This window comes from Rattus rattus, chromosome 2 (genome assembly GCF_011064425.1).
Source record: "Rattus rattus isolate New Zealand chromosome 2, Rrattus_CSIRO_v1, whole genome shotgun sequence".
Lineage (NCBI taxonomy): Eukaryota > Metazoa > Chordata > Mammalia > Rodentia > Muridae > Rattus > Rattus rattus.
In genome coordinates, this window is record NC_046155.1 from 216,648,231 (window position 1) to 216,666,893 (window position 18,663).

Here is an 18,663-nt window from a genome sequence, read left to right on the forward strand (position 1 = left end):
TATCATTTGGTTCTTTGAAGATTCTTCCAAATTATAATCCAAAAATAAGAGTGCTATAATTTTTAGAAAAGCTATGTTTATTTAACTTTTATAGCTAGCCACCCCAAGAACCAAGCTATAATATTTTATATTCATGTTCAGTTATGAAGAGCCAGACTGTTAAAAAAAAAAAAATACCCAAACCAGAGAGTCTTAGTTTATTTAGTCTGGCTTCCTTAACATGAAGTTCTTCTTGTTCTTAAAATATTCAGCTCTGGCTGAATTCCAAAGAAGACACAAGCCTACTTCAGGTGTTTTTGAAGAGGCTGTAAGAGAATTAGATTGAAATATAAAACCCGTGATCACAAATGTTAAGAAGCTTACTGTATCTGAAGAATGGAACCAGGTTTCCCACCACAATTATAAAAATTAGCACGTCTGTTTACTTGATCCCATTGGATCTCAGTAGCACGCTACCATTCCCAACATTTGCTAACAGACAGCTAATTGGTTCAGTCATTAGGACGCTCTAACAGTTTTGAAATCTGAAATGGACTAAATGGGGAGACCTCCCTCCCCATGTGGATTACTTTAGCAATCACTTTAATGGCCAACCGAATCGGTCATTAAAATTGCATAGGAACTCTTTAAATGATGTTAAATTATAAACTCCTCCACCCACCACAGTATCAGAGGTAATAAAAAAAAAAAAACTGGTTCTTTTGGCAAGACTCTAACAAAGATCACACACATTTGGTGTGTTTTTCACAGTACTTTTACTCTAACATGTAGTTATTTGACAGTGTAAAGTGGTAAGAGGACGAGGACGGGAAACTGAAGCCACCAAAACTCCAAGGTGAAATGAGTTGGGGAAGGTCACGCTACGCTTTGAAAACTCAAAAGGAAACCCTGCCGCATGCTGGCGTTTCTGTACTCCCAAGACTGCACGGCGAACAGAACATCACCTCAGAGGGCCACAGGTGTGTGCAAAAGGAAACCCTAACTATACACTGACTAACTGAAGAGAAGTGACTGAAGAAATTATTCGCAATGGGGGGGGGGGTGTTTGAGCCTTGCACTTAGACTCAGGGGCTTCACTGCCGGATAGCGAATAAATGAGCGGATCTTCTGCCCAAATACAGCCTCTTGCACCAGCACACCCTCTGCTAGGAGCAGCCGGCCTGAACCGTCCTGCAACCCCTCTCGCCGCTCCCAAGGTGGGGCGTGATGTAAATAGGAAGCTTGCTTCCCGCCCACGAAAAACAAAACAAAACAAAATATTCTCCCCGCCCCACCCCCACGAAGACAGCCAGGGGAAACCCGGTGGGCACCGCAAGGAGCTGCCACTCACCAGCGTTGTAAAAACGGTCCAGCACGGTGGTTTCCCCAAAGTCCAGCTTCCCGAAATGCAGGGTCTCCAGGGTGGCGCCCACCGCCTCGCACGCCTCCCGCAGGCTCTGCAGGGCCTCGCTCTCCGCCACCACCAGCTGCCCCTGGCTCGCCTCGTTGATCACATACGCCACGGTGGTACGCCGGCCGCCCCCGCTGCCAGAGTTGCCCCGGCCTCGGGTGGCGCTGCTCCCGGGGGCGGTGGTAGGGCAGCTGGTGCCAGGAGCCGCCGCGCTCTCCACGTTCCAGAAACTGCCCGGCGGTGGTGGCGGCGGCGGCATAAGCAAGGGCTGCAGGCTCGGCTCGCCCTCCGCCGCCGTCGCCGCTCCTCCTCCCCTCCGGCAGCTGCCGCCCTCCGGGATGGGGCAGAAACCCGCGGACAAAATGGGCGGCACGGAGAAAGTGATGCCCTCGCCGGCTTCGGTGCCCATCTCTACCTGCCGAGCTGCCACGGCGGCGACCCCGGGGTCTCCAGTCCTGACGCACCGTCTGGCCAGCCACAGCTCCGGGCTGCTCCGAGCGCGCCGGGCTAGGCAGCTGCCATCGCGCGCCGCGCCTTCGCCGCCCCGCCGCCGCCTCCCGCTCGGGCGCCGGTCCCCGGGGCCACGCCGCTGCCCGGCGGCGGCTCGCCCCTCCTCGGCGCCTCCGTGGCCACGCCGCTCGCCCGCTGCAGGGTGGAGAGTCCACGGGGTGGGGACGCCGGCCGCGGCGAGCGGGAAGGGATAGAGCTTCCTCCTCTTGGCGGGCGGACCAGTCGGCGGCCAACCTGCGCAGCCCGGCGGCTCAAGGGCGCCGCGCTGGGGGAGCCACGAGCTGTCGCTTGCCGAGCGCGGGCCGAGCGAGGGCGCCCTCTGGGTGCTGCGCTACCTGGAGAACACCTTACGCGCGGTGGGCGGGCCGCCCCGGGGCCGCGTCCCGGAACCGCGGTGGCCGCTCCCGAAAGGACCCGCCTCTCAGCTCCGCCGCAGCTCCCTTGCACCGACTCGGTCTCCTCCTTCCTTCCCTTCCTTTTTCACCGGCTCGCCGCGCCCTCCGAGTCCCAGCGAGTGTCTCGCAGCCGCCCGTCCTCTCGGCTACCCGCCTCTGGCCGCCCACTCGTTGCTGCACGGAGAGCCAGGGCCCGCCCCTGGGGAGGGAGCTGCTGGGAAGCTGCAGCCTGGACCGAACCCACTGCTCCGAGACCTCAGAGAACCGGGAAAGAGGGCTGAAGCCCCGCGCGCGCCCCGCTGCGGGACGGCACGAAAGAAGCGTCTCTAACCCGCACGGTCCGGGTCAGCCCGCCAGGCGTTTGCAGCGCTGGGCTCAGCCACCGCGCCTCGCCCGCACGGGTCGGCTGGTGGGCAGCGCGCACTCGGACTGCGCGTGGCGCTGGAAGCCCCGTGGCTACACGCGTGCCGAGAAGCGGGAGGATCCAACAATCGTCCTACAGCCCAGGCCTTAAGTGGAAAGTGGTTTATAAGTGACAGGGGCGCTAAATTTAGAAGTGGTTGGCTAAATTTATCGTGGCAGCCGCTGGTACTTTTCATTGTAAAATTTCCAGTTGCTTACGCTGTTGTCGTTAATGAGTAATTGATTGGCTCCAGGGTGCTGAATGATTTAATATTCTCATATAGCATCCTAAAGTCACCCCTCCCGCAAAATGCCACATACCTAAGATAGGAAATACATGGGGAAATTATCATCCAAAGTTGAGACAGTGAAGTCGATCTATTTCATTTTTAAAAACTGAACCACACACAGAAGAAACGGGTGGGTTGTTTGAACGTAAAGAAAAAGGCTCGAGCTTATTTTGGGAAGCAAAACCAGATGTGCGAATTCCCAGAGAACTCTTTCGGAATGCTGCAGGTCGTTTTAGGAAAACCAAAGCAAGCTGCACTACGTAAAGGATTTGGATTGCCTAACTTGAGGTTAGACATAAAAGAGGCAAAATGCAAATTGATGTCAAGCTCCCCAACGCCTTACTTAACACAGCATTAAGTAAGGGGAATCTGGGGGGAAGGGACACATTCAGACCAGAGCGATGCCTAATTCTTAAATTTGTTACAGCATTTTATTGATAGTTTCCAAATTATAACGTCCTTTTTAAATGACTTTATTGTACTCCCAAGCAAACTGGAAGCCTGGGAGACTCGTCTGTCTCTCCAATTCCTTTAAAACAGTCACCAAGTCCATTTTCTAGTGAATGGCATGGTAACATCCGGACATCACTGGGCTGTTTTACATGTGCTTCTTAAATTTCCCTGTTTAGATGAGTCTGGAAGGAAAACAAAAACAAAAACAAAAAAAACAACCACTGAGAGTCAACACAAGGACCCCATTACACCAGGCAAATTTTATACCTATTAAGAATGGAACTGAGTGCTTAATACATATTAGGGCAAGTATTTCACAACATAGGAATGCAACTAACTTCAGGATTAGGATTCAGAAATCTAAAAGGAATGGGACTGGAGAAATGACTCTGTGTTTCTGAGGAGAGCACTAACTGCTCTTCCAGAGGTCCTGAGTTCAATTCCCAGCAACCACATGGTGGCTCACAGCCATCTGTAATAGGACCCTATGCCCTCTTCTGGTGTGTCTGAAGAGATCGACAGTGTACTCACATACATAAAATAAATAAATCTTTTTTTAAAAAAAATTCTAAAGGGAAAAAATTATAAAATCAATTAACAAAATCTTTCCATGGCAGATGTAGGGTAGACAAATAAAATGTTATCTGACACCAATATATCACAATCATGAGTTTCTAAAAATAGGGAAAAGATAAAAAGAATTTCTATTTTAAGATGTGTTTTATTTGTCTGCCTGCAGGCATTTGCGTGTGAGTGCCGGTGAACTTCAAGAGCAGTGGGTGTCAGTTCCCCTGGAGCTGGAGTTACAGGTGGTTGTGAACGGCTCAATGTGGGTGCTGGGAACTAAATTCTGATCGTGCACAAGAGTAGTATGGATTCTTAACTAATGAGCCATCACTCCTGCCCCGAAAAAGGGTCTTTAGAAAGAAACATAAAGTCATATACAATTCACGATCATGGGACTATACACGACTCTTGCCTGTGTAAAACGAAATTCTCCTCTATTGGTAACAAGATAAGGACAGATTATAACCACGTTCATTAAATGTCTTGGCGAAATCCTGACGTTTTCCAGCACACTTTTTGAGACTGGATGTAAGAAAATAAGACACTCTTAACTGTAGGCTTACATTTAAAAAAAAAAAAACCTACTTTAATAAGGGGTATGGCCCATCAATCAAAGGTAGGGGAGGAAGATGGTTAATAGGACAAGGGGGAAGGTGGACCTGTTTAGAAGTCATTCTTTGGAATGATTCCATTCTTCCTTATCAACAATCCACTCAGGGTTGGGGATTTAGCTCAGTGGTAGAGCGCTTGCCTAGCAAGCGCAAGGCCCTGGGTTCAGTCCCCAGCTCCGAAAAATAGAAAAGAAAAAAAAAATCTACTCAAATCAGCAGCAGTGGCTCTGTCCAGAAGAACCCGAGAGGCCCCACCAGTGGGCACCAGTCTGCTGAAGTAGCGAGAAGCAGCCTGAACGCCTCCAGAAGTCCTTTGGTGCATTTCTCTCTACAAAGTCACCACAAGCGAAGATATGTGAAGAAAGCCAGCAGAACCAGTGTCAGAGCGTCATAGACGTCAGTGAAGCCCAACCAAGCCCAGGGTGTCATCCACTGTCTTTCTGATGTCCTCTCAAGCGTCTGCTCCAGCAAAACGGAACATGCCCTTTGACCAGACAGCTTCCAGAAACACATCACAGGACACAACAGAGTCTCCAATGGAACCAGAAGCTCCCACTTCACTCATTGCTGGTGGAATGGGAAATAATGAAAATCAGGTGTGTGCTGTCACGTGCCTGTAATCCCAGCACTTGGTAAGCTGAGCAAAAAAGACCACAGATTTGAAGCCAGTCTAGACTACCTAGCAAGAACTTGCCCTAAAACATAGCTACCTACCCACCTACTGATATACCTACATACGCTCACACAACAACTATAAAGAGAGATTGTTAATATCTAGCAAAATGGGGCTGGAGAGATGGCACGGTGGTTACGAGCACTGCCTGCTCTTCCAGAGGTCCTGAGTTCAATTCCCAGCAACCAGATGGTGGCTCACAACCATCTATAGTGGGATCTGGTGCCCTCTTCTGGCGTTTCTGAAGACAGCTGTAGTGTGCTCATATATAATAAATCTTTAAAATATCTAGCAAAATACATCCACACTTATGCTTATAAAAATGTATCTCAAGAGTTGGGGACACACAGCACCAGAACCTGAGTTAGGTAGGAGCCCCTCTCCTACCCCAGCACCTGAAAAGTCAGGCATACAGTTTGTACTGCAATGGCAGCACTGGGTACCAGGAGAGGGCAGAGACTGGTGGATCACTAAAGCTCACTGGCTGGCCATCCTAGACAAATTGAAGAGCTCCAGGTCTAATAAGAGACTGTCTCAAAAAATAAAATGGGGTGTGGTTGAGGAAAACATTCAGTGTTGACCTCTGGCTTCTATATACACTTGTATATGTGCCAGAATACAGAGATGCACACACATAAACATACACCCTGTCCCCGCAAAGCCCCCACACACACACACGGAGAGGGTGAGGGAGAGGAGAGATAGTTTTTCAGTTTTGAATTCTTTTTTTTTTTTTTCCGAAGCTGGGGACCGAACCCAGGGCCTTGCACTTACTAGGCAAGCGCTCTACCACTGAGCTAAATCCCAAATGAGTGAAAACCAAACTTACATCTCATTTCCTTAAGCAAATGGCAGCATGCTGTCCACATTTTGTTCTTTTGAAACATGGTTTTAACTCCTTGAGAATTTCATACAACAATTTTCGAGTGCATTCATCCCCTCTGTGTTTCTTTTAAATATTCCTCTATAAGTAGTGAAGGACGAGGGGGAAAGGGACAATGAAAGAGATGCGCCTTCTGATAAGAAGGAATTTCTAGGTAATGACAGGACAAACAGGGCCAGCAGTCCTGGGGTGAGCACAGAATGATTAGAATTCCTCTAGGCTGAGGCAGTTAGATTCCAAGGGCAAGAAGCAGAGAAGGACTTCAGGAATGTGTGTGCACAACTCTTGTGGAAAGCTATTCAGCACACCTATAGGATAAAACAAACAAACAAACAAAAGATTCAGTTCTTGCCAGAGTCACTTCTGGGCATGGCATTAAGTATCAGGGAGGTCTGAAATGGACACTTTCCTCAGCTAACCCAGAGCCAGGGATAACTAATGCTCCACCCGATCCTGCCTCATCAGGGTAGAAACCTTAGAGAAAACATGGAACATTTGAAACACATCCCAAATTACCACACCGTAAAAGTGAAACCAAATCATTCTAAAGGATATGTTAGGTGTACCCTAGGCTAGCTTAAAAACCAGAAAGTTCGCCTGTAAGTAACTATTTGCGTATCAGAAAAACCAAATCAGAAAACCTACACTTTTGAAAAGCCTTAACGAGACTATTCAGTGGGTAAAACACACACGACATGTACCCACTCTTACCGAACAAGAGCAAAAAATGATGACATAATAAAGAGGAAAAACTAGTAAAATATAGTCACAGAAATGACCAGACGATTGTAGCGAAGACTTTAGTTGTTATTAGGTATTGAAAATAGAGGATGCGAATGAACCCGTAAGCATATTACAAAGCAAGGCAAAACAGAATGGATTGGAATGGGGAGGAAACTGTGTCTAAAATTTGTTTGGTTTTGGTTTTTGAGACAGAGTTTCTCTGTGTAGCATTTGCTGTCTTTGAACTCACTCTGTAGACCAGGCTGCTCCTAAACTCAGAGATCTGCCTGTGTCCCAGGTGCTAGGACTAAAGGTTTGCACCACCATGCCCAAGTTAAAATTTATTTTTGATTAGATGCAATTAACGACAGATTAGACACCATGGAAGACCAGACTTGAGTAGTAGAAGCAATACATAAATACATATATTTTTTACAATGTAACATTTTACCGCAGGACTCCCCTAAGTACAAGATCTACTAAGAGGACTTACATAGCTCATCATGTGGTTCATACTTAAGTCCAGAGGAAATCAGGCACAAAATTTTTGCTAGGAATTTTCCCAGTAAAGTCACGCAGGACATGATCCCCTCAGCAGTATGTAGCAGTGCTTGTGAAGTGTCAATACCCGGAAAGTTCAGAGACTGGGAACCCAGGAGTTCACAAAGATGCAGGACTCCATAAGAAAAGGAGGTGTCCTGCTTGAATTGTGCTCTGTGCACAGTTTAGGCACAGCGAGCTATTTTTAGCAGGGGATGAAGGAAATACTCAGAAATCCAACCTTGAATGCTGACCTTTCTAAGAATAGCAGCCTCCAGTCAGCTATGTTGACTCTTTTCTGAGAATTTCCAAGCTGTACAGCATAAAGTGTGTCGTTTACTGACGTCACTTGCGATTCAATGGAGATATTTGTGTTATAAGAGTTGTAGGAATAATAATAAAAGCAATGAGTGGACAATCAAAGATCTTATGCCGGAAGAAAGATAAGAATGACAGAAATGCACACAGCAGTAGTTTAAAATGTAGAAAAGACAAACACAGCTCACAGAGACAGAAAGGGGGTCAGTTCTCTGTAGTTCTCTAGAGAGGACAAGTTGGCCCTGCGATGTGTATGATGGATTTGTTAATGTACAAGATTGTCAGATGACTTCATTGAAGTTGTTACCTGGGCGTGTACATCTTTGCTATGTGCTGGAGTATACAGTGAGTTGGGCATGATGATATAGGTCCCAGCATTCAAGTAGAAGCAGTGGTGTAGAATCGCGTGTTCGAGGCCAGCCTGTGCTGCGACAGTGAGTTCTGGGCAACAGTGAGAACCTGTCTCAAAATTAACTAATGGAAGTCTGTCCATTCATAGTATGTAAAGACTCAAAACAGTGGGAAGAGCAGAAATAGAGAAGATTTTTTATTTTTTTCGGAGCTGGGGACCGAACCCAGGGCCTTGCGCTTCCTAGGCAAGCGCTCTACCACTGAGCTAAATCCCCAACCTGAAGATATTATTTTTATTAAAACTTTATCAAGACATTAATAATTATTATTAAATCTTATTTTAATAATATTTAATGACGCATTTAACAATGTATTTAATATTTTAATATTTTGATAGTTGAAATTAATACAATTATTAACAACAATTATTAAATGTTATCAAAATATTATTTAATTGATTGTGCTGTTTTATTAGCTTAAATTTAAATTAATTAATTAAATTATTAATTATTAAATCGATTATTGATTAATTATCAATTGTTATATTATTCAAACAAATATTAAGAGATTATTAAAACATTTCTTATTTTGTAGATTTTGACTCTGGAAATACGACGTTATCCATAGTTTTAATAGTAAAGCTTAGAAAAGGATGCTGTAAAAGTAAAACAATGCTATTAACCTAGGATGTGTCCCATCGATAGGCCATACCGTAAGACAGTCCACAGAGGTTACAGCCAAACATGGGAGAATTTGAACAGACATAAGGACAATAAATCCAACTAACTGAAACACACCATGCACTTTAAATTCAAGAACTAATAAAGAACCCACAAAAATGAACTGGTTGATGATGGAAAATACTGTGCACTGACCAGAAGAAGGAGAAGGATTAAATGTTTATGTCACGTTCCACAGCTGCATTGTGAACTGGACACATTGGTGCCGTCCTGTGATACCAGAACTCAGGAGGCTGAGACTGTAGAGTCGTGAGTTCAAGGCCTTCCAGGATTACGCAGTAAAGCCCTGTCCCAAAAAGAAAAAGAAAAAAGCATGCACGTCCCAGCTGTTTCCGAGAGTACCCACATAAAGTTTCTCTCCATGAATGCAGCCTAGTGAATAATGAACAAACGATCGGATTAACATATGAACACGGATAGTTTTAAGTACCACTATTAACCTATGAAATAGTTTCACTTAAATTCAAATAAGAACCCAACAGGTTTCTGCATCAAAATAATTTTATTCATGAGTATACTGTAGCTGTCTTCAGACACACCAGAAGAGGGCATCCGATCCCAACACAGAAGGTTGTGAGCCACCATGTGGTTGCTGGGAATTAAACTCAGGACCTCTGGAAAAGCAGTCAGTGCTCTTAACCACTGAGCCATCTCTCTAGCCCCAAAATAATTTTAATAGAGGACAAAGGAACATGGGAACATAATTATATAACAGGAATGCAAGCAAAATTCAAACTTCAACAAAAAAGATACATGCATGCCCTTGTTTACTCTGGCTTTTGATACAAAATATATATAATTGGGTCATTTAGTTATAAAATTTATTTATATGTGCATATGCTCTACATACTCACACACTAAAATCAGTTAAAACGTAAATGAAACTAGAAGGAAAATAAAATTGTGTAGAGTATAAACAGGAATCGAGATGGCAAGACAGAGAGGTTACTCTCAAACGAACCAGGCTTGCTTTCGTGGCACTGGGAGCCTGCTGAGGGAGGCAAAACCTGCCTTAGTGAGGGTTCTACTGCTGTGAACAGACACCGTGACCAAGGCAAGTCTTATAAAGGACAACATTTAATTGGGGCTGGCTTACAGGTTCAGAGGTTCAGTCCATTATCATCAAAGCAGAAACATGGCAACGTCCAGGCAGGCATGGTGCAGGAGGAGCTGAGAATTCTACATCTTCATCTGCAGGCTGTTAGCAGAATACTGGCTTCCAGGCAGGTAGGATGAGGGCCTTAAAGCCCACACCCACAGTGACACACCTACTCCAGTAAGGCCATACCTACTCCAACAGGGCTACAACTTCTAATACTACCATCCTTGGGCCGAGCATGTACAAACCATTACAAACATCAATAGTCTTATTCTGTCTTACTTACCCCGTCTGCTGAAATAGTCACCTGCCGGGCAAGGTATGTTCAATGGGATAATAATGGCGTGGCAGTTATAGGGTAATCAATCACTCACTGCTTGGATTTGACGACTTCTCCATAGGAAAGAATTTCATTGCTGGTACTTTAGTCCTAGTGAAAAGTCCATCACTGGGGAGCTCAGAAGCCCTAGATTGGAAACAGTTACTGTTATTTTGTAAAATGGTCATGTAATGAACTCACCTTCTAAATAGTTATATTTATAGCCATAGACAAGGGCTTCTCTCAACCTTGGTTGAAGAAGCATCTTTCTGGAGTGGGCAGCAGCCAATGAGGAGATAAACAACTGTCAAAAGGCTAAGGATAAGACACTATGTGTTCAGCCCTAAATGGGTCAACTATATATAATCCCACCACCGCCAGAAGGAATGTGATGAGAGCTGTGAAGTAGAACAGAATGCTATAGAATTCATCTTCTGGACATAACACAGATATTGCAATCATGAACCCTCAGCAGCATTGGCTAACTGTATAAGACCTGTGCAAAATCAAGTCAGCCAAAATCCCAGCATGGATCAGGTGGAGAATCCCCAGCCGCCCCCCATTAGTGAGAAGCTACAGGCAGTGGGTAATTGCTGGGAGGGAGAATCAGTCTTTGTTGAAAATGTGGTCACTAGGAGGCCTTCCATGTTCCAGTAGATGGCACCACACTCAGGCACACATGAGCAACACTAACTGGTCTAGTGGGTTAGTAGAAACAAGAGCAAAGGGCTGAAGAGATGGCTCAGCAGTTAAGAGCACTGGCTGTTCTTCCAAAGGTCCTGAGTTCAATTCCCACCAACCACATGAGGCTCACAACCGTCTGTAGTGGGATCCAATGCCCTCTTCTGGTCTGGTCTGAAAACAGCTATAGTGTACCAACATAAAATAGAAATCTTTAAGGAAAAAAAAAGTTGGAAGTTGGGATGGGATGGGGTAGATACGATGTATATCATATTTCATTGTATACGTGTAAGAAAGTCTCAAGAATAAAGACAACATGGAAAGAAGTAGAAAAAGAAATAGCATTACATAGAGCAATTCTTTGCTAACAAACATACAGGTATGCAGCAGGGAGGAGTTAACGTACTAGTAGTCTCTCTACTTTTGTTCATGTTTAAATTTCTCCACTCTGAGAATAATAATAAATAATTATATAAAATAAATAAATAATAATTAAATAATAACAATCTGGAAAGATTTCAAAAAACATGGAAATAATAGCATTTTATCATAAACATGCACGGGAAAACTGAACACCTAAAACAGATGAACTTATTTGACCTTAATTTGTAAAGGTAATGAATTTCAAACTCAACTAACTTGATCTTCTGACAAACAGATTCTAAATTTTATGTGAAAGTGAATAGTTAAAACTAACCGGTATAATTTTAAAGAAAGGTGAAAAGGGTATACTTCCCTACTTTTTCTGAAATTGGGACATTGTGTGTGTGTGTGTGTGTGTGTGTGTGTGTACATGTGTGTATTTCAGATAGATAGATAGATAGATAGATAGATAGATAGATAGATAGATAGATGATAGATAGATAGATAGGTGGGTGGATGGATAGATGATAGATAGGTAGGTAGATAGATGATAGATAATAGATAGATAGATAGATAGATGATAGATGGGTAGATAGATAGATGATAGATGATAGGTAGATAGATAGATAGATAGATAGATAGATAGATAGATAGATAGATAGATAGATAGGAGATATTTTACTTTTTTTTTCTTTTTTTTTTCGGAGCTGGGGACCGAACCCAGGGCCATGCGCTTCCTAGGCAAGCGCTCTACCACTGAGCTAAATCCCCAACCCCGATAGGAGATATTTTAAATAAATGCCCAAAGCAGTAAGTTGCAAAAGGACAAAAGTATGGAAGACATAGGGATGAACAATGAACTCGTTTCTTTGGCATGATCAGGGAGAGACATATCTTCCCTGACATAGGTGATGTTTACTATATTCTACATACTTGAAGCAAGTATAACTTAATATACAACATAATATATAACTCTACATAAACGAGACCAGTATAACTTTGCATTTTCTTTTATTTTCTCTCCTTGAGAATTTTGCCCTGTCTTAAAACCATTCTGGCTTTTCATAGATTTTTATCTCTTCTACTTAACTATCAGTTCTGCTCTCTGTATTTTTGTGTGTTTGTTTGAGGGACTTGTTTGTTTGTTTTGTTTCGAGTCAGGGTTTCTCTGTGAAGCCCGGGCTGTCCTGGAACTCACCCTGTAGACCAGGCTGGCTTTGAACTCAGAGATCTGCCTGCCTCTGCCTCCTAAGAACTGGGATTAAAGGTGTGCACCACAGTGCCCAGCTAATTTTTAAGTGTATTTTTTAGTTATTCTTTGAAATTTTTGCACATACACATATGATGTATCATAAGCATATCTACCCTACAATCTACCTTCCACTTCTGCTCGAGTACCCACTAGGTACCTCCCTCCTGACTTCACTTCCTCCTTTGGTTTGTTTTTAAACCCACTGGATGAAGCTAGCGCTTCCCACATGTTCACGGGTGCACTATCCACTGGAGAATGGACGACCTTTTAGTGGCCACCTGCCAGAGAGTAACAATTGCCAAGAGTTCCTGAGCTACGGGAGGCCCGGGGAGGCCCGGGGAGACCCTCCCCTCCTTCCTTCCCCTCCCCTCCCCTCCCCTCCCCTCCCTGCCCGGCTCCGCTCTGCTCCTCCCCTCCCCCCTCCCCATTCGGGGTTTCTAAATGGCTTAGTCTTACGCAAGTCTTGTACAGGTAACGGTGGCTGCTATGAATTCACGTGCGCTTCAGCCACGTCCTGATTCACATTATTGTGTTTAGTATTTCCATGTTTCACTACCAAGAAAAACAGTAAAACTATTTCTTTTAAAAATTAAGCTTTGTGGGGTTGGGGATTTAGCTCAGTGGTAGCGCTTGCCTAGGAAGCGCAAGGCCCTGGGAAAAAAAACCAAAAAAAAAAAAAAAAAAAATTAAGCTTTGTTCGGTCCTCAGCTCCGGGAAAAAAAAAAAAACAACCTGGGAAGTGTCTTGTGCCTACAGTTCTAATTCCTTGGAAGACTGACTCAGGAGGATTGTTTGAGCCCAGAAGTTTAATGTCTGCCTGGATACAGCTTTGTTTAAAAGACGGAAGGGCCAGCTAAGCCCAATGCCCTAGGTTCAGTCCCTGGAATCTATAGAGTAAGAGAAATCCAGCTCCCACAATTTGCCTTCTGACCTCCACAGGTGAGCCATTATTCATGCCCTTTCTCCACAATATTTAAAAAAGGATAAATAGATGTCATTTTTTTTTCTTTTTTTCGGAGTTGGGGACCGAACCCAGGGCCTTGCGCTTGCTAGGCAAGCGCTCTACCACTGAGCTAAATCCCCAACCCGATGTAATTTTTTATGTAGCAGGGGATGGCCTTGTCAGGCATCAATGGGAGAAGAAGCCCTTGGCCCTGTGAAGGCTCGATGCCCCAGTGTAGGGGAATGCCAGGGTAGGGAGGTGGGAGTGGGTAGGTGGGTGGGGGAAGCACCTTCATAGAAGCAGGGAGGGGGGGGATGGGATAGGGGGTTTCCGGAGGGGAACCAGGAAAGGGGCTAACATTTGAAATGTAAATAAAGAAAATATCCAACTTTTTTTTTTAAAAAAAAGGAAAAAAAATAAATGTAATTTAAAAAAAAGTCCTTAAAAAAAAAAAAAAAGGCTTCTCTTTTGTGCTATGTGCCCTGCACTGCTGACACCGAAGGAAGACTTGAAGATTGCATTTGATTTAGTTAGTTAGTTAGTTAGTTAGTTAATTAGTTAGTTACTTAGTTAGTTAGTTAGTTAAATTGTTTTGTTTTGTTGGAGACAGGGTTTCTATGTGTAGTTTGGCTGTCCTGGAACCAGCGCTGTGGAAGAGGCTGGCCTCAAACTTGTAGAGATTTGCCTGTTTCCGCCTCCCCAATGCTGAAATTAAAGACATGCACCACGACTGCCTAGCTTTCGACTTTAAAACTTGTTTTAAAGGGCTAAATCTGTGTTTTCTATTTCCATGAACATTTATTTAGGCTTTGCAGAGAAAATACTTTCATTATTTTCCCTCAGAAGTTTACTGAATGCTCTAAATCCACATGAATTTTTCTCATCCACCAACTAGGTCTCTGCTTGTTTGTTATTCCTTCTGCGCGCCCTTTAAGTGTGGATTGGTTTAACAGGAAGACGATGTGAATTCCCTTGAAAATAAGACGCTTAATATTTGGCATTCGTAAACGTTTCATTACTGTTTATAACTTGAGGCCTTGACTCGGTCTGAATGATGATCAAGAAAAGATAGAGAGAAAAACAAGTACCTTTGCTCAAGTGAAACAATGTCGCCTTTCGTCTTTAATAATTCTTTATTGGGTTTTTATTAAATGTATGTGTAGTTTTGATCAACACAATACTATATAGTCATAATATTACTTTCTACTGGTATTAATAATAAATAAATATAATTAAATTTAGAAAATAATCACAAAAATCATAGGTCAGTAAAAATATTTTAATTGAAATTTCAGTTTACATATATATGTGCAATGACATAGCATAAGGAAGTTAATGGAATAGTTTTGAGTATAGCTGTAGAAAAGTATAACCATTAGAAAAAAATCCAGAGGAGAATAAAAGAACGGAATGAAGAGTCTAAAGGGAACAAGAAATAATACTATTTTCTAAAAGTTAAATTCAAATACTTTTACAACCTGGTAGGTAGGCGTCTCTAGCCCTTGGTGTATAGATAGATGTTCAGAGATGGTGCTGATAGGCTGTGCTTCTATGTCATTTGCATAAATCCCATAATTCCCATGAAGAGTGGGGTTGACATAACTTGCTTATAGAGTTTACAGCAAAGGTGGAAAAATTTCCAAGACGAGGTTACAAAAAACCCTTTAACGTATGTCCTCTTGTTCATCTCCATTCTCTCTGTGTGTCTCTCTGTCTCTCTTCCTCTCTCTCCCTCTCCCTCTCCCTCTCTCTCTCTCTGAGAAAAGCCATTTGACACATCGTGAACTGCCTTCTGTGGTGAGTAACTGGGGATGTCTCTGGCCATTAGCCCACAGGAAGGGAATCCAACCAACAATGACATGCATGAGCCAAGGCGGTCTTGTCAAGCTTTCAGGTAAGGACTGAACCCTGCCTCACTCCTTGATGGCAGCCTTGTGACAGAATGGCTTTTTAATCCAGAAACACGGTGAGATAATAAATGGTTGTTTTCAAGTGTTACGATTAGGGAAAAATTGTTACATGCCCATAGTTAACTACTAAAGCAATCAAACAGGTATCGCTTTTAGCATCTACTGGATACACTTAAGAGCAATACACGGGTTTTCTTTTTAGTTTTGAATGACACTAATTTTCAATAAACTTGAACTTATGTCATTTTGCAGCTACTGAAGTGTCTGAGAAGATAGTCTAAGGGGCAATGATATGTGTTGGGGGTTGGAATTTTCATAAATCATTGTGAGTAAAACTTAGCAAAGAGAATCCTCATTCTGAGTGACGGTAAAAGAGGCTCTGAGGGAATAGGACCTAGAAGGTTCCTTTGGATGAACCGAGGATTACGCTAGCCTAGAAAGCACACAGCTGAAGTCACCTCTGCCGACTGAGAACTGACAGTCACTTACTCCTGCCATTTACTTAACCCTCCCCGCCTTTCGATGTGAGATGCTATCATGACGGAACTGTAAAGGAGCCCACCATCATGACCGTGTGCCTCAGCTGAGTTGAGCTTGCAGAGGCGGTGTCTACTTAGCATCTCTCCTGCCTCCCAGACAAGGCTGGGCAGTCAACACGAACAGCCAATGGCTGAAAGGAGACCTGAAGGTATCAGGCTCTCTCAATCACGGAAGAATAGGACTTAGGCTCAGTCTGAGGTCTGTGACTTAAGCCTTGTTCTCTCGATGGTGGTCTTTCTTAAAGCAAAGGGAAAAATACATGTATATTCTGCTATGCTCACATTAAATCAGGTACCTGAAGCTTTAGTTTGATAGGGTTGCTATTGTTCTTCCTCTTCCTCTTCTTCCTCTTCCTCCTCCTCCTCCTCTTCCTCCTTTTCTTCTTCCTATGAATGAGATAGATTTCCTATACCCGCAGTCTTACTAAGATTCTAGTTTCTTACTGTGATAAGATATGCATTCTATAAAATTTACCACTTAGCCCTTCTAAGGGTACAGTTTTGTGACAGTACATTTGTATTGTTGTGCAACCACAACCATTTACTCCCAGTACTTTTTTTTTTTTTTTCCTTTTCTTTTTTTTTCGGAGCTTGTGACCAAACCCAGGGCCTTGCGCTTGCTAAGCAAGCGCTCTACCACTGAGCCAAATCCCCAACCCCTACTCCCAGTACTTTTGCATCCTATCCAACACAAGTTTCATCCCCACCAAGCAATACAACTTCCCCTTCCCCCCTTCTCCCTGTTTCACCAATCACCACTGACTCTGGGCATATAAATTAACACACACGGCATTTGTTCTCTCTCGACTGCTTTATTTAACGTAGTATGATACCTTCAAATTCATCCATTCAAGAATACCCTTTGCAGACACCAAACCCAGACACTAGTGCTGATGCCAAGATGTGCTTGCTGACAGGAGCCTGGCATGGCTGTCCTCTGCAAGGTTCTGCCAGTGCCTGACTGAAACAGATGCACATGTTTACCATCTGCAACCATCGGACTGAGCCCGGGGACCCCAAGGGAAGAGTTAGGGGAAGGACTGAAGGAGCTGAAGGGGTTTGCAACCCCATAGGAAGACCAACAATATCATCCAACCAGATTCCCCCCTCCCCCCAGAGCTCCTAGGGACTAAATCACCAACCAGTGAGTAGATATGGAGGCACCCACGGCTCCAGATGCATACGTATCAGAGGATGGCATTGTCTGGCCTTAGTGAAAGGGCATGCGCTTGATCCTGGGAGGACCTCTGGAGCTTGATGTTCCAGAGAACGGTAATACTAGAGGGGTGAGGTGGGAGTGGGTGGGTGGAGGAGCACCCTCTTAGGGGTGAAGGGGAGGGGAGATAGTGGGGGGGTTGTGGAGGGGGGACCGGGAAGGGGGACAATGTTTGATATGTAAATAAATAAAATAATTAATAATAAAAATATCCTTTGTCTTGAATCTAAATAGCACTCCCTATTCTGTACTTATTACATTTCATTTTACCTGGTCATTTCCTATCATAGTCCTATTATAGCAAAATCGTTATGAGAGGGTACTTTATAAACAACAGATATTACTTCTCATTCCCCTGGAGTCTGTGGTCAAGATACAAGCAGGTCCGGCAGTGGCGAGAGCTCAGTTCTTGGTTTACAAACAGGTGGAACCTTCTTGCTGAGTTCTCCTATGATAAAATGGGGAAAGCCCACCTTCTTTCTCTTTCTGTTTCTCTCTCTCTCTCTCTCTCTCTCTCTCTCTCTCTCTCTCTCTCTCTCTCTCTCTCTCAAATAATGTAAATCTGTGTTGGGAAGAGGGCCCATGACACAGAGCACATAGTTATCATAGGACGGTCTAGGAAGTTTGTTCTCTCCTTTCATCATTCTGTGAGTTCTGAGCATGGAATTCAAATTATTATGCTTGTATGGGATCTCTCTCTCTCTCTCTCTCTCTCTCTCTCTCTCTCTCTGTCTCTCTGTCTCTCTCTGTCTCTCTCTGTCTCTGTCTGTCTCTGTCTCTGTCTCTCTGTCTCTGTCTCTCTCTCTCTCTCTCTCTCTCTCTCTCTCTCTCTTTCCTTGGTTTCAAAGCCACTGGTCTCACACTGGCTCTACCTTCTAGGACCCTCCATTGTATTATTGGCTACACTCAATATATGAGTTTGGGTTGTAGCAAAGTCATCGTGATCATCTATCAGGAATCAGTTGGCTGGCTTCTACTTTCAATTTTAAATATATAGCCCAAAGTGGACTTCTTGGATTATGCCATAGTTCTGTGTTATCTTTTTTTCTTTAAAGACATCCTCTCACTATATATCTGTGATGGTTTGTGTATGCTTGGCCCAGGGAGTGGCACTATTAGAAGGTGTGGCCTTGTTGGAGTAGGTGTGTCACTGGCTTCAGAATCTCCACCCTAGCTCCCTGGAAGTCAGTCTTCCACTAGCGGCCTTCAGATGCAGAACTCTCAGCTCTGTCTGTGCCACACCTACCTAGATGCTGCCCGCTCCTGCCTTAATGATGATGGACTGAACCTCTGAACCTGTAAGCCAGACGCGTTTAAATGTTGTCCTTTATAAGACTTGCGTTGCTGGAGAGATGGCTCAGGGGTTAAGAGCAGTGACCGATTTTCCAGAGGTCCTGAGTTCATTCCCAGCAACCACGTGGTGCCTTACAACCATCTGTAATGGGATCCGATGCCCTCTTCTGGTGTGTCTGAAAATAGCTACAGTGTACTCATA

The 18,663-nt window shown here is 44.0% G+C and overlaps 1 protein-coding gene across 1 annotated transcript in view; it reads right to left on the bottom strand.

The window, feature by feature from the left end:
- Window positions 1-2,352, bottom strand: part of Map3k5 (mitogen-activated protein kinase kinase kinase 5) — a 201,429-nt gene extending 199,077 nt beyond the window's left edge. The window contains exon 1 of the mRNA XM_032894935.1: window positions 1,331-2,352. Within this exon, the coding sequence (XP_032750826.1) occupies window positions 1,331-1,799 (469 nt within the window). The 5' untranslated portion in view covers window positions 1,800-2,352. The remainder of the gene's footprint in view (window positions 1-1,330) is intronic.
- Window positions 2,353-18,663: the final 16,311 nt, after the last annotated feature.